We start from the raw sequence: 27393 nt of genomic DNA, 5'->3' as shown, positions 1-27393 counted from the left end.
TGGGGGCTGCAGACAGAACTGACCCAGACAATTCAATGAGGCCCTGTCTTAGAAGAAAAAGAGGAAAAAGGCTCATTGTGTACAAGATGCCCGGAGGTTCATGTTTATTTTTTTTACAGGAGGGCCAGCTGCCCAGGAGTTCGAACCTTCTCCTGACTGCCTGTCCTCTTACTGACTCCTCAGAATGACTGTTGCATAGTCTATATTGTGGTCCTTGGATGTTGTCAGCTGCAAGGTCATGAAATTGTGTGTGTGTGTGTGTGTGTGTGTGTGTGTGTGTGTGTGTGTAAGAGAGAGAAAGAGAGGGAGAGAGGTGTGTGTGTGTGTGTGTGTGTGTGCATGTGCATGCGTGTGTGTATGAGAGAGAGAGAGAGAGAGAGAGAGAGAGAGAGAGAGAGAGCCTGAGAGACCTTTGATGCAGTAGTTCTACAGAGGCTTCTGCGATTTCCTTAAAAGCCCTCGAGTTTTCCCCATGCTCCTCTGAGTCTGAAAGCGAGGCCTGGTGCTGTGTTCTGCTTGCACAGGTCTTAGCTTTTGAGAAGCTGTGGTGACCCTGTGCTGAATCCCATCCCCAGCTTTAAACACTAAGTTACAGGGGTGTCTGAAAGAACAGAGGTCTGAATGGTCAAATTTGACCTGAAGCTTAAGTAATCCAGACTTCAGTATTTGGAGTGGATTAGTACTTTCTAGTATGATTTTATAATTGCATGTTTAAAATGTACACTTTATAAAGTCTGCAAGTAAGCATAATATTTTCTTATAGAAATTCTAGATTCATTATTTTAAGCTAATAGGTTACCTTTTTCTTTGTTTTGGGCTTCTGGGAAAATTATTGGAGACATCGCTGACTGTCAACTCGCTCACTCTGCGTATTTTATTCTCGTTTTCTAGCAAGATTGTTATTGTCTGAAAACAAGCATGCCACAAAGCTTAATTTCCTTCTTCTTGTGGCAGATCGCTTACAACCTTGGGATTGGTTATATCATCACTTGCCGACCAGGCTGCTGGCAAAGGCAAAAACAAATTCGTGCCTTATCGAGATTCAGTTCTCACCTGGCTTCTTAAGGTACGTTGTTGACGTAGGATCGTTTTTGTCTAAACCTCGCTGTTTCTGACGTGAAACTGTGAAAGGAGCATGCGGAGCTACCGAAGCACACACAGCACCGTCACCCTAGTTCTTAGTGACAAGCCAAGAACATGATTTTGTAGGGAGGGCTCACCAGGTAAGATCGTTTGCTTGAGTACGCATGAGAACCTGAGTTCAACTCCCCAGCACAGAGAAGTGACAGAAAAAGACATTGACATCTTTTTCTTTTATCTTCATGTTCATACACATGTACACACACATGTCCACGTGTGCTATACAACAGCATACATATACAAACTAGCACTACTTATTGTTTTTATTCTGTTACAGTGACTTTTGTCAAGTACTGTTTATTGTTATAAATATAATAGGCCATGTTTCATTTTTTTATAAAATTATGTGAAAAATATTAACACATTTTAACACTGCATTTTTTTTTTCACCAAGAACAAAGTCACATGTGGATATTTCCTCTTTGGTCACATCTATCTGAATCCTTTACAGGACAACTTAGGAGGGAACAGCCAGACCTCTATGATAGCCACCATCAGCCCGGCAGCGGACAATTATGAGGAGACGCTATCCACATTGAGATACGCAGACCGAGCCAAGAGGATCGTGAACCACGCTGTAGTGAATGAAGACCCCAATGCTAAAGTCATCCGGGAACTGCGCGAGGAAGTGGAGAAACTGAGAGAGCAGCTCTCACAGGCTGAGGTAACGTCAGTCTGCATGCCCAGCTCCTGAAGTTGTTGACTTGGATATCTGATGGCTGAGGGCACCTGGCTTACAGCCCTAAGTTATATCTGTGTGATTCACCCTTTTGGTGTGTGCTGGCATCTACTCTGGGCTGAGAAGCATTGTGAAGAACCACAAAACTAACACCAATTCTTGCCCTAGCCGTTTTCCGGCAAGGAGAGAAGTGAGGTCATTTCTGTCGCTATTTGTTTGCTTCAGCCCTTTGCTTGGCCCTTGAACTTCCAATGGGAAATCCGAAGAACAGTGTGAGTGTGAGTGTGTGTGTGTGTGTGTGTGTGTGTGTGTGTGTGTGTGTGTGTTTAATTGATGCTGTAGATTGTTTCCGTGAGACTTTCATAGATGTTGGGTCTCCTTTCCTTAGTCTTGGAGCCGGGGTCTTGTTGATGGGCACCAGTCTGCAATTGGTCCTAATTGGCTACTGTAGCTATGGGATATTTATGGATAACATTATTGATTTCTGTCTTACTGACAGATAAATCTGTTTAAATAACCTTTTTCCTACTTAGATATTTCAGAGATCAACTTTAGCATGTTTTTTCAGTCTCTGTTAAAAGAGAAACACGATGTCCTCTTCTGTTTACTTTGATTAGCAGAATTCCAAGGCCCACGCTGACACTGCGTGACTTAATTGTTTCTGAAAGTCTATTAGTACTTGTTGAGGGAGAACATATGGCTGCTGAGATGTAGCCCATAACTGTATAGAACATGCATATAGCTGCATAGAAAATGCATATAGCTACCTGCACGCAGAATGTGCAGGGCCCTTTGTTCAAACGCCAACACCACAGGCAAGGGTACCACTGTATATGTCCTGTATATAATGTTGGAAAGATTTTGAAAGCTGATGTGTCTTGTCTTGTTTTTAAAGGCCATGAAGGCCCCCGAGCTGAAGGAGAAGCTTGAAGAATCTGAGAAACTGATAAAGGAGCTAACAGTGACGTGGGAAGAGAAGCTGAGGAAAACGGAAGAGATCGCACAGGTGGGCTGATTGAGTTAGCCTGAAACACTGAGGCCCCCTGGTGTTGTCTGGACAGACACCTGCCTCCTCCAAAAGCATCCAGGGCCCTGTTCTCTCTGCTGACCTCCTTTTAAAGCCCCAGCTTCACACCTTCCACCAGTCTGCATATGGTCCTCTGTTGACTGAGGTTTCTGTCCTGCCAGTTTTCTCAGTCATTAAGTCCCAAAGAAGTCACACAGAGGTCTACTTTAGTTATAAACTGATTGGCTCATTAGCTCAGGCTTCTTATTAACTCTTATAACTTATATTAGCCCATTATTCTTATCTATGCTAGCCATGTGGCTGGGTACCTTGTTCGGCGGGGCAATCACATCTTGCTTCTCCTGTGGCTGGGACAGGACTGTGGACCAAGCTTTCCTCTTCCCAGAATTCTCCTGCTCTCATTTTCTGCCTCTACTTCCTATCTGGTTGTCCCGCCTATACTTTCTGTCTGGCTACTGGCCAATCAGCGTTTATTTAAAATATAATTGACAGAATACAGACCATTGTTCCACACCAGTCCTGTGCTACAGGAATACTCTATTGAATAAGCAAGACTGGGGGGCATGTTGTTTCTGTTCCTCATATGATCAAAGGCCCACATTGTGATTCCATTTTTTTTTTTTTTAGATCGCTTGGCAGAGTAGGGCATTGGAAACTCTGATTGGCAGAAAGTTATAAGACTTACAACACAATAGGTTTTCACCATTTGACTCTGTGTGCTTATTAGAAGATTCTATATGAGCATTTAGTGGCATAGACCGTGTGACAAGGCGTAATACAGCAGGGGTGTGTGTTTGAGATCACTCCACATTGCATTGCATGAGCATATTTGTTCCACTAACACTGTCCCAAGATCTCACTCTCTCTCATTTTTATGAGAAAAGGACTTTGTTTGATTAACTCTTGTGTTCCCAGCCGTAGATCAGTAGCCATCACGTTCTAAACTTTTGCGTAAGTCTTACATGGACAGGTGGACTCAAAGCCCGTCACGACAGGGTTTCTACCTGTTCTTCCAGCTCCATCTCCTACAGCTTTCCTCATGTGCTAGTAGTTCTTGGCCCCTGAAATTATCCTCTCTGCCCAGAGTCTGGCTCTGCTTTCCTGTGACCACTCCTCAAGCAACTGTTCTTGCTTCTTGCTATGAAAATTCATCTAATGCTCCAAGAATGGTCTCACACATATTCTACGCCCATCCTGTTCTCTAAACCCTTCGTGCTGCCCCCTCCTCGGAAACATGCAGCCCTCCGTAGCCCTCCACGGCACACCGCTATTCTTTCGCATTCTAGTTATGCGGGCTTGTCCTTTTCCCCAGACTCTGTGTGTGATTCACCCTGGGTGCCCTATGACAGTGTCATGTCCTAGGCGCTTAGCAAACTTAGTCGAGCTGAGTAGAATGTGTCACCTCTTTGGCACTGTCCCCAGAAACGATGACTTACTCTTTCCATGGATACATCTTGTGAATCGAAAACAACAGAGTGTCTCTGCTTTTGTCCGTTTCCATGACCAGGAGAGACAGCGGCAGCTGGAGAGCATGGGCATCTCCCTGGAGACCTCCGGGATCAAGGTGGGGGATGACAAGTGCTACCTTGTCAACCTGAACGCAGACCCCGCCCTCAACGAGCTTCTGGTTTACTATTTAAAGGTGAGCAGGCTTGTGTCTGATCAGCAGACTTCTGTGATCCCGCATCATTTTAGCGGAACCTGGATGCCTGGTCTCGTGTTTTTGCTTTGTGTACCCAGCTTCACCCTGAGTAGGAAGGCCATGGACAGTGCAGTTCCACATCACCAATCACCAAAAATAACTTTTGTTTCACCTGATGCCCTTGAGTATAGGCTGCAGAGGGACATAAATGGACAACTCATGGTACACCTGTTGGAGGAGGCCCCACTTGTAAGGTGACAGAGTTCCGAGGTGTTTGGGGTCTAAGCAGTCATGGAGAGTCTTCATTGTAACTCTGAGGAGATCTCAAGACCCACCCAAGCTTAGAGAGGCCCTAGGCTAGATTCAGGAGCAGAGCTCCCCCAAGTCTCTCTCAGCTCTGACCCCATGATCAGGAAAGGACTTCTGTCCTATGATCCTTCACTTAAGGTCTTTTAGCATTGATCCCGTGGCCTTGGTGTGCACTGACCTTGCTGAGGACTTCTCCACAGTGGGTTTCCGAACTTACTGGCATTAGGTCCCATTCACACTCTTTGCAAGTATCAAGGGCTTTGATGCATTTTTGTGTGCCTAGATTATAGCCATCTGTATGGGCAGCATTCAGGCTGGGGGCGCTGGGACACAGACACACAGCTATTAGCTTTCAGAGCTGCCTCACCGACTGACCGGGTGCCTGCCAGAGCCCTGCCATTCATGCATGATAAAATGAGAAAGCAGGGACAAACAACACTTAATGTTTTTTTCCTAAAGCAGTGTTTTGTTTATTTTTATTTTTTACTTATTTATTTAGTAAATAGTAAAAATTATTTATTACTTTTATTTTATGTGCATTGGTGTTTTGCCTACACGTACATTTGTGTGAGGGTGCCAGAACCCCTGGAACTGGAGTTACAGACAGTTGTGAACTGCCATGTGGGTGCTGGGAATTGAACCCAGGTCATCTGGAAAAGCGGTCAGTGCTCTTAACTTCTGAGATACCCTTCCAGTCCCCTAAAGTATTTGGACCTCATGAGTCTCCTGAAATGTCAGAGAGGTCAAAGGTTCTTTGGATACATTTGTAGAACTACTGGCCAATTTTATTAAGCAAGAAATGGGACATCAGAGCCAGGTGTGGAGGCACATGCCTATAATCTCAGTATGTGGGAGGCATAAGCCAAGGATTGGGAGTTCAAGCTCATACTCCACTACATAGCAAGTTCAAGGCCACACTGGGCTATATGGAGCCCTATTCCAAAGGGAAGGGAAGGGGCGGAGAAATAGTTGAAATAGGACACTTGACTGTATTCAGAATTCAGTTGGCCATCAAAACACATTTAACTATAACATACACAGAGAGAGTGTGTATGTTATGGTAGTTTATTTATATGCCAGAAGAGGGCATTAGGTTCTAATATAGATGGATGTGAGCCACCATGTGGTTGCTGGGAATTGAACTCAGAACCTCTGGAAGAGCAGCCAGTGCTCTTAGCAGCTGAGCCGTCTCTCCAGCTCCCTGTTACAGTAGCTGAATATTGAAATGATGGTCAAGGATTGAGTACCTGGAGTCTTCTTAAATTTTTTTGATTTGTTTTTATTCATGTATATGTATATGTGTGTGCCTGCTTGTCTGTGTGTGTACAACATGCATGTAGCGCTCACAGAGGCCAGAAGAAGATATCAGGTCCCCAGGACTGAGTCACAGGTAGTTGTAAGCCACCATATGGGTTCTGGGAACCAAAGCCACGTCTTCTTCAAGAACACTGGTAAACACTGGTAAGGATTTTGATCCCCTGGGAGTATATAATATGCAGTAGAGAATGAACTAGAATTGAAGCAGAGAACCTCAGTCTCCTATGATCTTTTTCCTTCCAGTTTTTTCAGAGGTAAAAACGTGGTACAGCTAGCCCTTGACCTACTGAGGCTCCATGAGTGAGCTTAGGATCCGTTATTTCGGGAGAGCGAATTGTTTCTGATCTGGGGAGCTTGTAAACCCAGGGTCTTGTGTGTGGAAGGCAAGCACTATGCTGCAGAACTGTATCCCCATCCACAGACATCTTCATTTGAAAAACCTAGCGTTATGTTTTCTCCATTGCATACAAAAGTAATTCCATAGTGATTAAATAATTTGTGGAGCAATGTAGGAAGGTGCTCTGTGAATGAGCAGGGGTGCACAGCAATTGAGTTTCCAAAGGGATTCTAAGACTCAAGATCATTAAAACTGCGTGGATCTGTACATCATATAACCACAGGCTTCACCACTGTATGGAATGCTGACATTAGAAATGTTGACATGTGTCTGTCTGTCTCTCTGTCTGTGCAGGCACATGCATATGCACGCACGCAAACACACACACACGCACATAGGTCAAGATTAATGTCATGTTTTCATCAATTACTTTCTGCCTTAGTTTTTGGAATGGGGTTTTTTACTGAGCCCGAAGCCTACTGATCAGATATGCAAACTGACTGCAGGGAATCCCTTCTCTGCCTCCTCAACATCAGGATGGAAGGCAAAAGCACCATGCCTGACTTTTCGTATAGATAGGTACTGGGATTATCTTTACCAACTAAGCCATTTCCCCAGCCCTAGGTGAGAGTGAAGGATGCTGAGGTGAAATTAACCATGAGACTGCCTTTTAGTGGTTCTGAAATGGAGTCCTTTTAAAAAGAATCCAGTCAAATAGGTTGAATAAATAATATTGTCTTAGCTTTGTTAAAAAGAGGGCAAGAGAAAGAAAGGAAAGGAAGGAAGGAGAAATGAAAGAAAGAGAAAAAGAAAGAAAGGAGGAGAGAAAGAGAAATAGAGGCTTAGGATGAAATGGCATGCTGGTACCCACTCAAATAGTAAAACTTCAATCTATAATTAGAATTCAATGTCTGCTATAGCTATGTCCAATTTTCTTATGTTTTAAAATGATACTTAATCATTATTGATATAGGTCAGGTTTTGATAGGGTTTTAATTTTTTTCTTTTGTGTTTTTGTTTGGTTTTGGTTTTGGGGTTTTTTGAGGTTTTTTTGAGACTAGGTTTTTTCTGTGTAGCCCTGGCTGTCCTAGAACTAACTCGGTAGACTAGGCTATCCTTGAGCTCAGAGGTCCGCCTTCCTCTGCCTACTGAGTGCTGGGATTAATGGTGTGCACTACCACTGCCCAGCTGAATTTGAACATTTTTTAAAGTTGCTTCAAGGTAAGTTTTTGGCTTAAGAAAATTATTACTGCCTCCACCCACCCACCTAACTACCTACCTACCTACCAGTCTACCAATCTATTCATCTATCTGTGATGGGCATGCACTTGCCACAGCATGTGAATGGAATCAGAGGATTAGTTTTCTTTCACCATATAGGTCTTGGAGACTGAACTCAGGTCCTCTGAGGATCCTCTGAGCCATCACACTGGCCAACGTTTTGCCTTCTGGTTGACTGCCTTGTGAGCGTGGTTTCCTCTCCTCAATTCTGTGTTCCAGGATCACACCCGCGTGGGTGCAGATACCTCTCAGGACATCCAGCTCTTTGGGATTGGGATTCAGCCTGAGCATTGTGAGATCGACATTGCCGCAGATGGAGACATCACTCTCACACCAAAAGAAAACGCAAGGTAGGAGACGCCTGTGGAGGCTCAGCCTCGCCCGTGTTTTCAGGATGCTGGCCCTTTCCCTTTTCTTGCTTCAGTTGCATCAAAGTTTAGGATACGCTGGTATCCTAGATGGTTTGCTTTCTGTTTACAGAGGGTGTGTTAGTTACTGTTCTCATTGCTTAACCAAATATACCTGGAAAGAGGAGTTTATTTGCGTTCACAGTTTGTAAGGATACAGTCCATATATATGGCTAGGAAGTCATGGTGGCAGGCAGGGCTCTTCAGAGTGACAGCAAGAGCATGAAGCAGCTGGCACCATCACATCTGACATCAGGAAGTAGAGAGAACCAGACCTGTCCAGACACAGGGTAGCTTTATCTCCTAAGATCTGCCCCCAGGGACCCACTTCCTCTAGTGAGGCTTCACCTCCCACATTCCTCAACTTTAGGATACAGCGCCACCCACTGGGGATCTGCTGTTCTAGAACAGGAGCCTGTGGGGTCTGTTCATATTCTAGTAATAACAGTATAGAACTGTGAGGAGTGGTAGTGTTGTCTTAGTTAGGGTTTCCTACCGCTGTGAAGAGACACCATAACCACAACAACTCTTACAAAGAAAACATTTAATCGAGGTGGCGGCTTATGTTTCAGACATTCGATCAGTTATCAGTATGACGGCGTGCAGGCAGATGTACCCAGAACTGAGAGTGCTACATCTTTGCAGGCAACAGAAAGTCAATGGACAGTCACACTGAGGGAAGCTTGAGTAAAACAGACCTCAAAGCCCATCCCTACATTGACACACTTCCTCCAACAAGGCCACACCTCCTAGTAGTACCACTCTATTGGGGGCCATTTTCTTTCAAACGACCACCAGCATGTCTTAGTTAGGGTTTCTCTTGCTGGGAAGAGATACCATAACCATAGCAACTTTTATAAAGAAAAGCTTTTCATTGGGTGGCGTACAGTTCAGAGGTTCAGACCATTATCCTTATGGTGGACCATGGTGGCATGCAGGTAGACATCGTGCTAGAGAGGTAGCTGAGAGTTCTACATCTTGGGTAGGCAATAGGAAGTGGTCTGAGACACTGGGTGGTGCTTCAAAGCCCACCTCCACAATGACACACTTCCTCCAACAAGGCCACACCTTCTAATAATGCCACTCCCTTTGGGGACCATTTTCTTTCAAATTATCACATAGCAGTTTTTGTTTTGTTTTGTTTGTTTGAGACAGTCTATTATTTGGTACTGTGTACACCAGGCTAGCCCACCTGGGACCATCCAGGGATTCTGTCTCTACCTTCCTTGTCTCCATAGGAACGATAAGATTACAGATGTGTTGCTATCCCCAGCTTTATATGATTCTGAGAGTCTGAATTCAGGTCCTCACGCAAGCTTTGCCCAATGAACTGTCTCCCCAGCTGCAGTGTGGAAATATCGGCGAACCATCCTGTAGTGATGCTTTATGTCTCCATCAGAAACACAGAGTTGGGCCTCATTCTTAAGGGAGTAGGCAGACCCTTCCTGACTCATGACCGAGACTGGGTTTCTGTTACTCCTTCTTCAAATGTTTCCCAGAATGCATTCATTAGGAGAACATTCCCTGTTACTTCTTTGAATCTTGGGACTACTGTCTTCCATCCACCTGACATCTTCCTTTGTGTCCCTTCAGGTCATGTGTAAATGGCACCCTCGTCTGCAGTACTACCCAGCTATGGCATGGTGACAGAATCTTATGGGGAAATAACCACTTTTTTAGGTATGAATTTCATGTTCTCTAATATTTCCATTTGTATTCTTTTCTGTTGTTTAAGTATAAATCAAACTGATTGTATCTAACAATGAAAACCCCCACAGAATTAATTTACCTAAGAGGAAACGGCGGGATTGGTTGAAAGACTTTGAGAAAGACGCAGGTCCGGCGGAGCATGACCTGGATGCTGCAAGCGAGGCCTCCTCGGAACCAGACTACAACTACGAGTTTGCACAGATGGAGGTCATCATGAAAACCCTGAACAGCAATGGTAAGATGCGCTCTCCGGCAGCAGCCAGTCTCACTCCCATGGGCCCACAGTGGACAAGCAAGAGTCTTCCCAAAGTTTAGACACATAAAGCCAGTAATTTCTTCCAGAGCCCAGCAGCAAGGAGCAGCGTCAAGACAACTCAGAGAACTCGGGTAGAACCAGAGAGTTTGCAGATGGCCCCCTTTTGGGAACCTCTTGTTCTCAAGCCAATTGTGATAGCATTTCCTTGGTCTCAGTATTTATGAAATGGGTTTGACAGACCTTTTTTTTTTTTTGATTGTTTTTAATCAAATTTCCCATCATTGAGTTTGTCATTTCTGAAAGAGTGATAAAGGCTCCCCAGGAAAATACAGATCCAGAATTCTCATAGATATAAAAGGTAATATTTACTATCAACTCAGGTGGATATTATACTTCTGAAGAGACTTACTTGACAGGTATGCTCAAGTACCTTTGAGAAAGACAACGCTTGCAGTGACAGGTTCCCAGGCTCTTTGCCTTACACCCTCTCTGCCTCCCCCACCCCCGCTTCCTGTGCCAGGCTCACCCTCACCAGTGTTAGTATCACCTGTGAAGAGCGGTGCCTCCCTCCTCCACCAGTTCCCCTGAGTGGTACTTCCCTCTGAAGCACCCACGCATGCTCTGTCATAGTGCAGATGAGCTGGTGGCCTTGGCATCCTCAGAATCCCGTCTCCTGCTAGGTGGCTTCCCGACCGTCAGCCTGTCTGCCTGGTGGTCCTCCCCGTGGTGGTCATACTTGAAGATCCTCTTCCCCCTCCTTTGGTTTCAGACGAAGCTGGCTCACCAACGCTGGGACAGAGGTTCTTAATTGCTGCCTTAGCATGTGGGATCCTGGCTGGCTTTCAGCGGGACCGCTGAGGGGCGTTGCTTGCTGCGAGCTTTGGCAAACTCTTAACAGGCAGTATTGGGATGAAGCGAAGGTTTTCTGTCTGACCAAAGTGCTTCTTGATCGTGACTGAGGAGCCCCCCACAACCATATTCCAACTCTGTTACCATGCAGCTGTCCTACACGCCCAGCAGCACAGGAAAATGTCCTTGGTGTTGCTGCCTCTGTTAGTAATGGCCTCATTACTGCAAGGAGCATGGCAGTTCGGGGCAGGGGTGCTTCCAAAGGTAGCCTCCACCATTTCAGTGATCACCTAGACTCTCTAGTGTAAGAACTCCTAAAACCCAGCTCATTTGGATGTAAGCAAGGAGCTGGGAACCTGACTCACCAAGGGTTTGCTGTGCAGGCCTGAGGACCAGCGTTCGGGTTCACAGAGCTCATATGAAAGCTGGGCGGACATGGCAGCCCATCCGTCACTTCGTATGTGGGAGGTGGAAACAGGGTGTGCATTCAGACACAGAGGCTGGCAGGGAATGGCTGATCCAGAGGGCTAGAACTCATCCAACTGTAGCATTCCAACCTCTCCACAGTCCTGAAATTCTGATCAGTCTCTGTAGATACAGTTGCTTTCCAAGCGTTTTTCTTTCATAGCACCCCCTGCTGGTCAAGTTCTACATTGCGTGCATGTGGGAGCACAAATTATGTATTAAATATTATAATGTCCCTTGTAGCTAGAAATCTCATTCCCAGGAGCTGATATAAATGAGACTGAATAGTGGGCAAGATAGCAGTCTTCAGGAGAGAGGGAAAGTCATTAGGAAGAAATTTCTGAATCGTTTAAAAGCTATTAGCTATATTAGAGCCTCTTTTAAGAGGCTGGGTAGTGTAGCAAAGGCATCAGACTGATTGATAGGCGAGAGGAATATTGTCAGACATTCCCAGAGGCTTGGGAGATAGCTCAGACAGTAGTTTCCTGATAAAGACCTGAGTTCAGTCTCTAGCACCCACATTAAACAAATAAGCAAAAATGACACTCCAAAAGCTAGGGGGAGTACCGTGGACCTGTATTCCCAGCCCTGGAGAAGCAGAGACGGGGGCATCCTGGGACTTGATGGATTTCCAGTCTAGACTAACTGGTGAGCCCCAGGCTAGTGAGAAACCCTGTCTCAAAACACAGGGTATGGGGCGGGGGACTGATAAGGTGTCTCAGCAGGTCAGGGTGCTTGGTAACAAGCCTGACAGTCTAAATCTGATCCCTCCAGAACATACACGGTGTAAGGAAAAAGCCAACTCCTCCACACATGTGCCACAGTATGAATGCATGTGCACACACTAAATAAATCCATGTTTTTAAAGGCAAATGATCCCAAAGGAATTACACCCAAGATTTACCTCTGGCTTTCACATGTACACATCATACAGGCATCCCCACATACAAATATATATATATATATATATATATATATATATATGTGTGTGTGTGTGTGTGTGTGTGTGTGTGTGTATGTATATATATATATATATAATCAAAATAAACTTGAAAAATAAAGCAAAATAAACAAAGAAAAATAAGAGAGAACTATGTTCCCATAGTGATGATCAGAAGTAAAACAGAACCTGGCCCCTGAGCGGGACTCTGTGTGACGAGGAGGTGACCTGGGAGTCCTGCTTGGGAGGCTCAGGCACAGGGCTGAATTGCTCTCCCTTCTGTATTTGCATCTTGGTCTGTGGCCCCCATGGAGCCTGTGTCACTGTGGCTTCTGGTGTTGTTTTAAGCAGCTGCAGTCCCTCGGCCTCCACTTTGACAAGGAACCTGGCTTGAGATCCTGCAGCATCAGCCAGCAGGGTCACTGTTTCTGCAGCGTAAGAAGCTGAGATGTGGATAGATATGTTCTTCAGGACCTAGGCAGTAAAACTCAATGGTACAGTTCTTGCTTAGCATGAATAAAACCCTAGGTTCAATCCCTAGTATGTCTTTCAGTATCTCTTCACAAAATGCAGTAAAAAAACAATTTCTCAGTGATAAATCTGCTGTTGCTTTGAAGAAGCAATGGATTTAATGAAATACAGTTGTATGTTTTAAAGACTTTGTTCTTTGATGAGTGCTGATACGGAGTGACTCTCGGGATAAGAGAGCATTGCATCAGACCTGTTTGTCAAGTTGATGTCTGACCCTCGTTGACGTTGAGTTTCTAATCTAAGCTCAGTACATGGCACTGTCCTTGATTGTCACTGGACCTTGGTCATCTGTGTGATTTTTCTGAACCCCAGTTTCCTCAACATTAAAATGGAGATGCCACCCACCACAGGGAAGGGGAGGGGCTGCAGGCTTCTTTGGAGGTCATGCTTGCGGGCAGTTTGGTCCCTGCTCTTGAGATGCAGCCAGTAAAGTCATGTTGGCATGGTAGCTGTCGTTTTTATTAAAGCAACTTACAGCATCTTGCAATTATTTGAAACTGCTCGTTTTTGCTGAGTTAACTTTGTTCTTAAGGCTAGTGTGTTCTCTCCTCTTACATGCTAATATAGAAAGAGTATTGTCTATGTCTATTGTACAGACTGCTGGGGTATTTTGGAAGAGTCTCTGAATAGCCATGATCAGGTGATTACAAAACCCCTGAGTCACCGACCCGATTCTTTCTGGAAACTGAGAACAACTGGATGGGAATACAGCCCAGGTTGTCAGGGAATCACAGGCAAATGTGTCAGCATACAAGAAGGAATCTACATCCCACACCAGTCTAAAGATGCATCTCCCCACAGTCCCATGGACTTCTGGGAGATGCTCATTGTGATGGGCACCGTGTAGCTGTCAGCGTACTGATTCTTTGCGGGCTACTCATTTGTGTTGTGACTTTGCTCTTGTGCCATTGTCTGGACCTGGCATGCAGCTCATTGATCGATACTGATACCACACTAGTGCCCTGTTCAGCCAATTGGCTCCTCAGCACAGCCACCCATGGAGGTGCCAAGGCCCCATCTGTTGATATGTCTGTACCGGCTTCCCAACTGTGAGTTTTAGATTCCTGGAGCACTAAATTGCCAAACACATGCTTTTCTTTTTTTATGAAAGTTAATTGCCCTCTTAGGAATTGACACCTCAGAAATGGCCATGTCGTATACCTAATCAATATTTTCAGACGTGTGCTATGATTATTTCCTCCCCATCAAGAGAAGGGAGGTTTGTGGTGAGCAATCAGAAGCCTGTTTGTCAAAAAAAGCCATGCTACATGAGTGTGGAAGGCGTGTGCTGTAAAAATCAACTCGTGCAAGCTCCTAGCCGTGTGCTGTCTTGGATAACAGAATGGTTTCACATCCAGTTCCTCCCCATCAAATACCAGGAGGTTTGTGATACACACAGCTAGACATGAGGATGCGCTCATCCCATGGAAGAAGGTAACAGTGAAGGTTTGTAATTAGCAGTTAGCTGAAGTGTTATCCGAAAACAAACCAGGAGGCCCGCAGGCCCCGCAGAGATCACAGGACCAGGCTAAGTCAGGTCTGAGGCAGGAGTTGTTTCTTGCTGAGAGTAGTCCTGACTGGCACCGGTGTGGACTCCTGTCTTTAACAGCTCCTTCCAACCCTTTGCCTCTTCTCTCGGCTTACCAGATCCAGTTCAGAATGTGGTTCAGGTCCTGGAGAAGCAGTACCTGGAAGAGAAGAGGACGGCCCTGGAGGAGCAGCGGCTCATGTATGAACGCGAGCTGGAGCAGCTACGCCAGCAGCTCTCCCCCGAGAGGCAGCCACCGAGCAGTGCCTCCGACCGCCTGGCTTACAGCAGCCAGACAGCCCAGCAGAAGGTGACCCAGTGGGCTGAGGAGAGGTAAGGATGGGGCCAGACCCTGAGTGAGGAATGGGGGCTGTGGGACTAGAGAGGCCTGTGGAGGGAGGACACGCCTGGAAAAAGGAGACTGCAGGCCCACTTCTAGTTTGGCCAGTGATGTTTCATCTGAGAGTTATGTCCCAATAACGTCACAGTAATGTCAGCCACCATAGACCACCCCCTCCCCAGATCTTTAATCCTTCAGTACAGATAGTGTCAAAGTAGAAGACTTAGATTGGCAGGTCTTGAGATGGCAGAAGTTTGGGTGATTCTTTAATGACTGCAGTCTGAATGTGCATACAGGAAGTAGGGAGATATTTTTTCCCCGTTAGAAGGTTTTGGTGCTTGGAGCCATGCTTTCCCCCATGCTGATCATGTCCGCTGCCCCTGAGAACACCACAGCCCCAGGCTCTATCTGGGTGGCTTGGCAGGAACAAAGCAGGGAAGAGCAGGGAGTGTTTGGAAGCATGTGAGCAAGCTGTCTGCTTGAGTCTGGAAGTGACTTATAGAGGAGGCGAAAGAATTCAATCTGAAAGCGTTAGAGACGACAACCCAGCGCACGTGAGAGACGGCAACCTGGGATGCTTGGGGTTTGTCCTCTGAAAGAAGCAGTTCCCCTGCTAGACTTGACCCCAGGAGTGGCCTGAGGAAGTCAGGTGTTTATAAGGACTATCATATAGCAACTGGATCTTAATAATAAATAAATAGATAGATGGAGGATAGATGGGTGGATGTACAGTGGATGGATGAGTGAGTGGGTGGGTGAGTGGATGGATGAAAAAATGAAGGAATGGAAGTGAAAAGGAACGAAAGATTGTGGCCACCCTGACTGTCGTGGAACGGATTGTTGTAGACCAGGCTGGCCTTGAACTCGCAGAGTTCTGCCTGCCTCTGCTGCTGAGATCCTAGGATTAAAGGCATGCACCACCAAGAGCGGTGTCTGGGTGTGTTCGTTGCTTTGTTGCTTTGTCTAATGTCAATCCTCAACCCCTCAGTTTTGTCCCCAGCAGTGGTTCTCCATGCCCTCCTCTCTGTGGACAGGAGGGAAAGCCTCCTAAAAGGAGTGTTGCTGCTGTGGATGGAGTTTGTCACCACTTTGTGACAGGAACAGAACTCTGGTTTCCTTTACCTGTGTGTGCTCCCTCTTCTTCAACACCCCAGGGATGAACTGTTCAGACAGAGCCTGGCCAAGCTTCGAGAGCAGCTGGTGAAGGCGAACACTCTGGTGAGGGAAGCCAACTTCCTAGCTGAGGAAATGAACAAGCTCACTGACTACCAAGTGACTCTTCAGATCCCTGCGGCCAACCTCAGTGCCAATAGGAAGGTAGGCATAGCCCTTGGGGTTGGGAGAGCAGGATGTAGGCTAGTAGATCCTGCAGACTGGAGTCCAGAACTCATCTCTGTGAGCAGGTCCTGTGGGAACCAGGTGTTGACTCAGGACGCCTTCGAGTTGGTCTGTACCCCCTGGGTGAGCATACGCTGTAAGCAGCGTCCTTAGAGAGAATGGAAGAAGGCCAGGTGGTAATTATGCCCGCTTCTCCTCACACAAATGCCCCCATGCAATGAGTATATATGTATGCCTAGTTGTACAGCGAATTCTCTGAGGAGAAACATCTTTGAAACCTACTATTGCATGTATGGATCGCCTCTCAGCCTTCTGGAAGACGCCTATCATTTAAACTTAACAAAATTTTGCTCTAAGAGAGAAACCTGGAAGACAATAAATTTTCATCTTTTTTTCTCTTCCCGGCCAGCAAGCTAGAAAGGAAGTTGAGTGTGGTGAGTGGAGAGAGGGCTCACTCAGTTAACTGCTCTGCCAGAGGACCGGGGTTTGCTTCCTAGCACACACAGAGTGGCTCCCAGTTATCTGTAACTCTACTTCCATTGTGTGCAGTATCCTCTTCTGCCTCTGGGGGCACCAGGCAAACACGTGGTACACATGCATGCATGGAGGCAAAACACACATATACAGAATTTTTTTTTTTTTCAGAAATTTAAGAAAGCGAATTAGGGAGGATTTGATTGGTTATTGGAATTCTAAGTCCACAGATATAGGCATGGACATACCTTCAGTCTGTGCACAAGGGTTCTGTGATAGTCCTTTTATTCTTTAATATTGATTGATTGATTGATTGGTTGGTTGGTTGAGGCAGGGTCTCACAATCCCATGCTGGCCTCAGATTCACTTTGTAGCTAAGGATGACCTTGCACCTCTGACCCTCCTGTCTTTGCCTCCTGAATGCTGTCATTGCAGGTGTGCACTTACCACATCTGGTTTCTCTTCATTATACAGAGAGGGGCGATAGTGAGTGAGCCTGCCATTCAAGCGAGGAGAAAAGGAAAGAGCACCCAGATTTGGACCATTGAGAAGCTGGAGAATAAATTAATTGATATGAGAGACCTTTACCAAGAATGGAAAGAAAATGTCCCTGAGGTAAGAGGATCAAGGAGATGTGGCTGCATTAAAACCAGAGATAAAATGCTCTGGTGTTTACACTAGGGAGATAAATGTGATCCTCGAGGAGCACCCAGCGTGGTAGACCGCACTTAATTCAGACAGGTGGAAGGGGACACCCAGCGGTTCTTGTTTTGTTTTGTCTTCACTGCCTCTCACATGAAGGGAGGAGGAAAGAAGTCTCTCTGTGCTGCTAGTCTGTGTCCTGGCAAACCAGGCCAGCTGGAGCCAGTGTGGACTTCATCTTCATTCCCATCTGTATGTGCCCCTATCTGTGTCCCCATCTGTGCATGTGTGCCCCTAGCTGCGTGTGCCCCTAGCTGCGTGTGCCCCTAGTTGTGTGTGCCCCATCTGTGTGTGCCCCTAGCTGCGTGTGCCCCTAGCTGTGTGTGCCCTTAGTTGTGTGTGCCCCATCTGTGTGTGCCCCTAGCTGCATGTGCCCCTAGCTGTGTGTGCATCATCTGTGTGTGCCCTTAGCTGTGTGTGCCCCCAGCTGTGTGTGCCCCTTGCTGTGTGTACCTGCAGCTGTGTGTGCCCTTAGTTGTGTGTGCCCCTAGCTGTGCGTGCCCCTAGCTGCATGTACCCCTAGTTGTGTGTGCCCCCAACTGTGTGTGCCCCTTGCTGTGTGTACCTGCAGCTGTGTGTGCCCTTAGTTGTGTGTGCTCCTAGCTGTGCGTGCCCCTAACTGCATGTACCCCTAGTTGTGTGTGCCCCCAGCTGTGTGTGCCCCTTGCTGTGTGTACCTGCAGCTGTGTGTGCCCTTAGTTGTGTGTGCCCCTAGCTGTGCGTGCCCCTAACTGCATGTACCCCTAGTTGTGTGTGCCCCTAGTTGTGTGTGCCCCTAGCTGTGTGTGCCCCTTGCTGTGTGTGCCTGCAGCTGTGTGTGCCCTTAGTTGTGTGTGCCCCTAGCTGTGTATGCTCCTAGCTGCGTGTGCCCCTTGCTTTGTGTGCCCCTAGCTATGTGTGCTTCTAGCTGTGTGTGCCCCAGCTGTGCTCACAGCTGGGTAGACTTCTAAATGTAATTGTAGTACGTGTAATATTTTGTTTTGTTTCTAACATTTCACATTAGCAATAGAAAAAAATTGGTGCCAGTTCCAGGGCATGTCATGAAACATGCCATAGGTGTGGTTTGAGTGAAGGCAAGGCTCATCTGCATGGCAGTCCCCAGCAGACATGCCCCACTCGTGTGCTGGGTTGATCTGTAGACGTGGTTCTGATTTTACTTCTTGTTTATTTCAGTGAATGCTTCCTCTAAAAGTATGTTAAGTGCCGGTTTGAAATAACATGATTTAAGTTGATGCTTTGTTTCCTGACCCCTCACTCAATGACCTGTCCTGCTTCTCAGGCCAAGAGGCTCTATGGGAAGCGAGGCGACCCTTTTTACGAAGCTCAGGAGAATCACAATCTCATTGGTGTAGCTAATGTGTTCTTGGAATGTCTCTTCTGTGACGTTAAACTTCAATATGCAGTACCCATCATCAGCCAGCAGGGGGAGGTAAGGACACACTAGCCCCTAGAAAATGACAGGTGTGAAATTTTGTTAATCTCTGCATTGAGGAAGATCAAGATGCTCTGTGTGTGTGTGTGTGTGTGTGTGTGTGTGTGTGTGTGTGTGTGTGTGTAGGATCTGGTACCTTCCTGGGATAATGCTGCTCTGGTGACCACCAATGCTTCTCCCCATGCTAAAAGTACAACTTAAGTGGCCAGTGGATCCAGTGGCTGAGGCCCTTGCTCAGGGTCTCTTAGTCTCGAATACCTGTCAGGCTCTGGGTATCTGATATATTAAAAACAGACTCAAGCACTTGTCATGAGTCTCAAACCAAATGCTCTGAGTTCAAGTTCAGAGTGGAAGGAGAGAAAAGGTTTCCAAATGCTTTCCTCTGACTGTCACACGTGTGCTATTGCATGCACACACGCACACACACACACACACGTAAATAAATAAACATGTATCAGAGCTCTCAAACATTTTCCTCTTTTTATTAATGTGCTTTGGCATGTACACACCTTACACACACACAAGTAAATAAAGATGTATCAGAACTCTCAAATATTTCTTCTGACCGTTATATGTGTGCTGTGGCATGCACACACCTGCGCACACACACGCACACACACACACACACACACACACACACTGTCTCTCACACACATAAATGAATAAAGATATATTCAGAGTTCCCAAACATTTTCCTCTGACCATCACATGTGTGCCATGCCATGCACACACCTACATGCACACACACATACACACAACCAGATTAATGCTGGTGCATTCAGTTCCCAAACAAGCATCATATGACACATTGCACTGCTGTGTCTCCACCCTTCTTTCCCTCGGTCCCTCCTCCCGTGTGTCTCACTTCTCAGATACCGTCATCTGACTTCTCTCAGATCCTTGTCTCCAGCACCAGTGCTATGTGGAGATTGAATCTGAGCGTTAGGCATCATCCTTTCTTAGCCTGGTGTGGTGGCTCGTCCCTGTAGTCCCAGTATTCAGAAGCCGAGGCAGAATCTGAGCAGCCTGAGCCATCTCAGAAAGGAGAATGGAATAATGCCAAACTGGACCCACTCCAGCAAAACACTTCCGCACTCGGAAATAGAAATGCTCTAATAAAAAATGGCCTGAAAAGAACAGTTATTTAGAGGCTGGAGGAATGACACGGCATTAAGGGTGGCGTGCTGCTCTTGTAGAGAGCCCAGGTTCGAGTCCCAGCTCTCCCATCAGATAGCTCGTAACTACCTGTGACCCCAGCTCCAGGGAGATCTGATACCCTTGACCTCTTTGGACACCAGCACTCAAGTGAATAGATTAACCAAGTACATGATCAAATAAATGCATATATAATAACATAAGCAATTGCAAGACCAAAGGTTCCGGTAGGTAATGATCGCTCCCTTGAAGCTATTCCTTACCTAGCTGAGGAAAATGGATATACCTAAGGATAGTTCTAGAAAACAAGTTGGGAAGGGACAAATTTGACTCAGAGTAAGAAAGGAATAGTGCAGGGCACAGCTGGCTCTCGGAGAGTGGGTTTTGGGTCTCCCTCATGGGAATGGCTTGGGAGGGAAGGTCTCACACTGCCAGAGATGGCCAGCCGGGGCTGAGAGGAAACTTGTTTCTCAGGCTAGTGTTGCCTGGGTATGCCGTTGAGCTCTGAAATGCTCTTGTCCCATGATCCAGGTTGCCGGACGTCTCCACGTGGAGGTCATGCGTGTCACTGGGACTGTCCCCGAGCGCGTGTCGGAGGATGACTCTTCCGAGAACTCTAGTGAAAGCGGAAGTCTTGAAGTTGTGGACAGCAGCGGCGAAGTCATCCACCGAGTCAAGAAGCTGACGTGCCGGGTGAGAGGACAATGTTGGGCCTCATGTAGACCCTGGCACTGCCAAACTGCACACAAAGTGCTGCGGGTTTTCCATCCAGCACAGTAGACGCTAAACTGTCTGACGAAAGATGCAGCTGTAGGCATCAGGTCTAGAATAATTCCCTAGGGACAAGTGTGTGAAATTCCCCAAACAGGTATCCTCTACCTTCAATGTCTAGGCAAAACTGGTTTTGTGAAGCCCTCCACAGACCCAAATTCACAAGTATGCAAGTTCCTTACACACAGTGTGTTGGCGGAGGCTGCTAGTTCAGAAATAATCACACAGAAACCCTATTATTTGTCAATAGCTTAAGCATATTTCTAGCTAGCTCTTATATCCGATACTAACCCATCTTCATTAATCTGTGCATCACCACAAGGTCTACCGGCAAAGTTTCAGAGTACTCCCGCAGAGAAGTCTGTCTCTGGCGGCAACTACATGACTTCTCCCTGACTCCACTACTCCCTCCTACTCTATCTGCTTGGAACGCCGACCTAGCCCTATTCTGCTCAGCCACTGGCCAAAACAACTTTATTCATTAACCAATAAAAGCAAAACATAGACTGAAGGACTTCCCACACCAACAGTGGACTGTGTTTGCATATAATCTATGCACATCATTCTATACGCTTTTAATAACCGCCAATAAAATAACATGAAGTGCAGTGTAAATGATGTGAAGTAGTTATAGCAGTTCTAGTTAGATTTATTTTTAAAGTGTTGTGGGAATAACTTCCGCTGCCTCAACCAATAGTCGCTAAAATACGAGCCCACAATACAGCAGGGAGCGACTTCCGCTCCGTCAGCCAATAGCTGCTAAAATACCAGCCCACTGGGGCATGGTATATTTCTCTTTTAAAAAGAGAAACATATCCGGATCAGGCCCTCTTGGTTCCGGCTCTTGGTTCCGGTGCTTGCTCCTGGCTCCTGCTCCCGGCTCCTGCGACTAGGCTCCCTTCCTGACAGTTTATGATGTATGTAAGTTTTACCCCCCAAAATAAATAACCCCTTAAAACATAACTGGTATGGGATTGATTCGCCGATAATTGACGCCCAACGTTTGGATTATGGGATAATAGCTTTATACTTATGAGTTATTGTTTTTAGACAAATATATTGGTATTGATTCTTATATATTGATACAAACTTAAATTATGTTGACTATTTTAGACATACATGCTTCTACCTTTGTTTAAAACATTTTTATATATTAACATATATATATTATATTGATATATATATATTTTACCATATTACATTGTACACTTCTACCTCTGATTAAGATACTTATATATTGTTTATATATTAATATATATATATTTACCATATTACAATGTATACTTACACATTATTTATACTTAAAGGTCATATTGTCCCCATTTATTACACAGTTGTTTACTATTTCAGTCTTTAAGTTAGATAGATATTAAAAATAATATAGATCAATAATCATCTAAGTTTGTCATTTATAATTAGACTAATCAGGTTCTTTAGATACATAAACATTATATTCAATATAGATAGATAATCTTCAACCTCTTCAAAGAGCTATAAAAAATGGCCTTTAATCTAACTCAAAGTTCTATGATAGGGAGACACAATCACTCCTGACAACACTGATCTATTCCCAAAAAAATGTTGAACACCAAAGACACTCCACCTGGAGCCTTTCTTCTTGGCAAAACTGTCCTTTGGGTAAAAAAATGCCCATACCTCAACTACTGACAAAATTACAAAATATCCGTAAATGGATAAAACGGGACTGTCATATCCTGCCAAGACAGGATAAGATAGTTTTAAAAAGTTCCTTACCTTTAAAAATGGTATGTCAATTACGTTAGGCCTTAGCCAAAGTTGGTTGCTTCAACGCTGCAAACGTGATTTTGGGTGTTTGCCCAGGTAGCCAGTTGTCTATGTGATTTGTTACATGTTCTGGAAGTTTGATTGCACTTCCTAATTACTCAGGTAACATTATTTCTCTTCTCAGATCTTTGATGGGATTGAAGATTATATAAACATAGTTACTTTCTTTTCATGACATGGCCAAGTTATTTCTTATACAAGACTTAAGCTAGTTAAAATAGGATATTTGTATTTATTATATATAATTATGTAGGTTTATACTTACTATATATAATTTCGTAGTAGGCTTAAAACTCTCTTACTTAAACAAAAGGGGGAGGTGTTGTGGGAATAACTTCCGCTGCCTCAACCAATAGTCGCTAAAATACGAGCCCACAATACAGCAGGGAGCGACTTCCGCTCTGTCAGCCAATAGCTGCTAAAATACCAGCCCACTGGGGCATGATATATTTCTCTTTTAAAAAGAGAAACATATCCGGATCAGGCCCTCTTGGTTCCGGCTCTTGGTTCCGGTGCTTGCTCCTGGCTCCTGCTCCCGGCTCCTACGATTAGGCTCCCTTCCTGACAGTTTATGATGTATATAAGTTTTACCCCCCAAAATAAATAACCCCTTAAAACATAACTGATATGGGATTGATTCGCCGATATTAAAGATTTATTTTATTTATTTTCTATAATACCTTTTAGAGGCAGGGTCTCTCAATTATGTAGCCCTGGGTGTCCTAGAATTCACTTCGTAGACCTGGCTGGCCTCCAGCTCACTGAGTGCTAGAATTAAAACTGCTCACCGCCACACCTGGCACTAGTTGGCTTTAAGTTTCCATTTGGCACAGCCTAGAGTCACCTGAGAGAGGAATTGCCTTGGTGAAATTGTTGATGAGTCTGACCTGTCTATGGGGTGTTGTCTTGGTTGTAATTGATATAAGACAGTCTAGCCCACTATGGGAGGCACCATTCTTTTGGCAGGTTGTTCTGAGCTGTATAAGAAAGCTAGGTAAGCACAAGCCAGCCAGTAAGCAACATTCCTCTATGGTTTCTGCTTCAAGTTCCTGCCTGGGCTTCCCTCAGTGATGGTCTTTGCCCTATAAACTGAAATTAACCTGTTCCTCCCCTAAGTTGCTTTTAGTCATGGTTTTTACTACATGTAACAGTTGCTTATAGAATAATTATAAGATAAAGTCTACACATGTCGGTATGATTTAGTTGTCTGGAGTATAACTGATCTATTGACTAAACCACAGATAGCAAATCTACAGAGAGAGAGGGCTATGTATGTCACAGTATGGGGGATATATATTGAATTATGTTCTCCTAATAAAAATTACTTCTGTATTAAAAACTCAGTCATGAGTAAGATTATATCGGAATGTGCTTTTTTTCCTCACAAATAAGTAAATATAATTTTTCTTAAAATTTGGAGATGAGTCCATGCGTTAGACATGATGGTGCACACCTTTAATCCCAACACTTAGGAGGCAGAAGCAGGCCGATCTCTGAGTTTGAGACTTCCATGCTTTATAGTTTTAAAAAAGGATGGACTGGGAATATAGCTAAGTCTGTGTGAGGCCCTAAATTCACTGCTAGAGATAGGAGATAGATAGGTAGCTAGATGGATGAATGATAGATAGATAGATGGATAGATAGATAGATAGATAGATAGATAGATAGATAGATAGTCAATAGATATATCAGTCAATAGATAGATAGATCGATTGATCAGTCGATAGATAGATAGATAGATAGATAGATTGATTAATCAGTCGATAGATAGATAGATAGATAGATAGATAGATAGATAGATAGATAGATAGATCAGTTGATAGGTAGGTAGGTAGGTAGGTAGATAGATAGATAGATAGATAGATAGATAGATAGATAGATAGATAGATAGATAGCAATGAATGGTCTTAAATATTCTCAAATGGATAACTGACTGATTTCATCCTCTCTTAGAGATGACTGAACTATGGAAAGACATATTCTTTAATGTTTCTTTTATGAGAACTATAATTTATTTTTTTAATCTCTTCAGGTGATAATTAAAGAGGCAACCGGGCTCCCCTTAAGCCTCTCCAATTTCGTCTTCTGTCAGTATACGTTCTGGGACCAGTGTGAGTCCACAGTGGCAGCCCCGGTGGTGGACCCAGACGTGCCTTCCCCGCAGTCCAGGGATGCCCAGTACACAGTGACCTTCTCTCACCGCAAGGTACGGATGCAGTTACAAAGTGGTACCGGGGACGGGGTGACACTCTGTGGTGAAGTGTGAGCTCGACCTGGGTCAGTTCCTGCCGCCAGCATGGCCACAACAGAATCAGCATCAGCTGCATGGTGGGGAATGGAATTGGGGACACACTTTTAAAAGTCTACTTTTTTTGCCGTGTACCCTGCAACATTACATAAAATTCTGGTGTTTGAACGGGACACTTTCCAGCTGTGTGGAGTTCCTTCCTCCCTTCCTTCCTTCCTTCCTTCCTTCCTTCCTTCCTTCCTTCCTTCCTTCCTTCTTTCCTTTCATCCTTTCTTGTTTTCAGGGACCAAAGTTTCCTTATTAATTTTTTAAAAATAATTTATTTCTTTTTATTTCATGTGCATTGGTGTTTGCCTGCATATATGTCCGTGTGAGGGTGTCAGATCTTGGAGTTACAGACAGTTGTGAGCCTCCATGTGGGTGCTGGGAATTGAACTTGGGTTTCCCGCAAGAGCACTCAGTGCTTTTAACCGCTGAGCCATCTCTCCAGCCCGCCCCCTCCCTTTATTAATTTTTTAAGATGTTTTTATTGTTGTCTGGCAGTTTTAGAATTTTAGTCACGTTCATGCTCAGTTCCCTTTCCTCATCTCCCTCCTGCACTGAAACTCTCTTCTTCCTGTGAGTCACCTCCTCTTTTCACTTCTTCCTATGTCACTGGTGAAGTTAGAGTTTCTTGCCTGAGCATAGGAGGGAGATTATAGGCTGATATATTGGCAACTTATTGTTGGCCACACCCCTAAAGAAAATGATACCCCTCTTCCCCAAATCCGTTAAATCACAAAAGGGTCCTGCTGTGTAGCTCAAGCAGGCCTGGGACTCAGTATGTGGCCTGTTCTGCCCTCCAATTCATATTACACTTGTTCTAACTCATCTCCTTCTGCTGCTGCTGTTCTCCCCCATCCCCTCCCACACACTGGCTTCTTCTCCTCCTAAGTAGCATCCCTCCCTCCCCCATTTTTGTTGTTCTTGTTGTTGCTGTTTTTCTAATCGTCTTCTAAATATTTCCTATCCTTCTTTGGATCCACAGGGCTGTTTATATCAGGAAGATAAAGGCTGAATTATCAGTGTGTACTATTTAACAACTGTTTAAATATATATGGATCCCAAAATCCCTGGGTTCACAGTGTGATTTTAGAGGTTGTTAGTTTTTTTGTTTTGTTTTGTTTTGTTTTGTTTTTCACTTCTAAAGAGCATAGACTGGACTCACTGACCACTGTGTTTCTTTTCCTCCTAACTTTCTGGGTCTGTCTTCAGATGAAATGGGAAAGTAGATAGAATAAGGTTCAGTCCACTTGGTAGCTGTTTCTGGAAATGAGTCAATGAATAACTGCCTCTGAGTCTCTGCTAGGGCTCCCAAGGAGGCTGATGGGAAGGAAAGTGACTTGGCATTAGGCCTACTCGATGTTCTGGGTGACCAGCCACAGTTCTCAGGGAACTCTATAAATTTCCACAGTCGTGGGCTTGTCTTTTAGAGTAAGGAATTGAAGAGAGACACACTCATGAGCAAGAGCCCAGGCCAGGAAAGAATCTGATAGTTTAAGTCTCTTACGGGATAAGGCTCGAAGTGCAGTCAGGGTCATCTGGAGGTCAGAGTGGTTCACTGGAGCTGGCCATGAGCCAAAGTAAAGAAATGCAGATGCCAGCTCTGCACCTAAAGTCAGAAGTTTTGAGTTTGGCTTTGTTTGTTAGAACCAAGTGATCCTAGATGCTTTCCTGCAGAATAGAAGAGATTGGGGTTTAAGGTTGAGAGCAGATAAGTGGGTACCATTATGCCCGACTCTCAGTGTGCTCTCCTGCCTTCTGCTTGTCCCAGGACTTTGTGGTGACTGTCACAGAAGAGTTCCTAGAGTTCATTTCCGATGGCGCGCTGGCGATTGAGGTGTGGGGCCACCGGTGCGCTGGGAACGGAAGCTCCATCTGGGAGGTCGACTCCCTCCATGCGAAGACAAGAACATTGCATGACAGGTTTGTTCTTGCTGCAAGCATTAGACGCAGGGGTCAGGAGCAGCTCATGACCTTAAGCAAGCATCGAGGCTTCAAACCCTGGGGCTTCGAACAAGCTGCTCAGCCTTTGAGCCCATTTCCTCCTTTGTAGCATTAGAGTACTAGAAGAAGCCACCAACTGAAGCTACCAACATCAAAACGCACTGTGGATAGTGAGTCATTGAAACCAGTGAGATTGGAATAATTGCTGTATTGATGTGGGGAAAAAAGAATCCTTGGTTTTTCTTAAGGCATCAAGCACAAAAATTATGTTTATTTTTAAAGTCTTTATTACATTATTTGTGTGTGTGCGCGCCGAGGGAGACCACAGAATAGCTTGCAGGAGTCAGTTACCAACTTTCACCACATGGTCCCAGGGATTGAATTCAAGTCATCTGGTTTGAAGACAAACTCTTTTACTTACTGGGCTACCTTGTTGACCCAAATCATAAATTTAAATGCAAAGCAAAATCTGTAAATCTGGTAGAAGGAAATAGTAGGATATCTTGTAACACGAAAGGCCTGCTTGTCCATTTGAGAATAAGGGCTGACTAGATGGGGTGTCTGTCCCACCTAGTACCCCACAGCCTGCAAGCCCCAAAGAAAATCACACACAGGACTCCGTAAGATTATAAACTGATTGGCCCATTCGCTCTGGCTTCTTGTTAACTAATTCTTACATCTTACAGTAATTCTTGTCTGTGTTAGCCATATGGCTTGGTACCT

At 45.1% G+C, this 27393-nt stretch overlaps 1 protein-coding gene across 5 annotated transcripts in view; it reads left to right on the top strand.

The window, feature by feature from the left end:
- Kif13a (kinesin family member 13A) overlaps positions 1 to 27393 on the top strand; it is a 181374-nt gene that overhangs the window by 117595 nt on the left and 36386 nt on the right. For all 5 annotated transcript variants that reach the window (XM_048460641.3, XM_048460492.3, XM_048460568.3 and 2 more), the window contains exons 10-23: positions 955 to 1066; positions 1592 to 1804; positions 2715 to 2825; positions 4354 to 4488; positions 7952 to 8082; positions 9733 to 9819; positions 9918 to 10084; positions 14538 to 14751; positions 15913 to 16075; positions 17045 to 17185; positions 18552 to 18701; positions 20391 to 20552; positions 24469 to 24642; positions 26498 to 26649. In XM_048460641.3, coding sequence (XP_048316598.3) covers positions 955 to 1066; positions 1592 to 1804; positions 2715 to 2825; positions 4354 to 4488; positions 7952 to 8082; positions 9733 to 9819; positions 9918 to 10084; positions 14538 to 14751; positions 15913 to 16075; positions 17045 to 17185; positions 18552 to 18701; positions 20391 to 20552; positions 24469 to 24642; positions 26498 to 26649 — 2112 coding nt within the window. The remainder of the gene's footprint in view (positions 1 to 954; positions 1067 to 1591; positions 1805 to 2714; positions 2826 to 4353; positions 4489 to 7951; positions 8083 to 9732; positions 9820 to 9917; positions 10085 to 14537; positions 14752 to 15912; positions 16076 to 17044; positions 17186 to 18551; positions 18702 to 20390; positions 20553 to 24468; positions 24643 to 26497; positions 26650 to 27393) is intronic.

This window comes from Myodes glareolus, chromosome 14, assembly GCF_982192425.1.
Source record: "Myodes glareolus chromosome 14, mMyoGla1.1, whole genome shotgun sequence".
NCBI classification, from domain to species: Eukaryota; Metazoa; Chordata; class Mammalia; order Rodentia; family Cricetidae; genus Myodes; species Myodes glareolus.
This window is presented reverse-complemented; position numbering and strand designations above follow the sequence as displayed.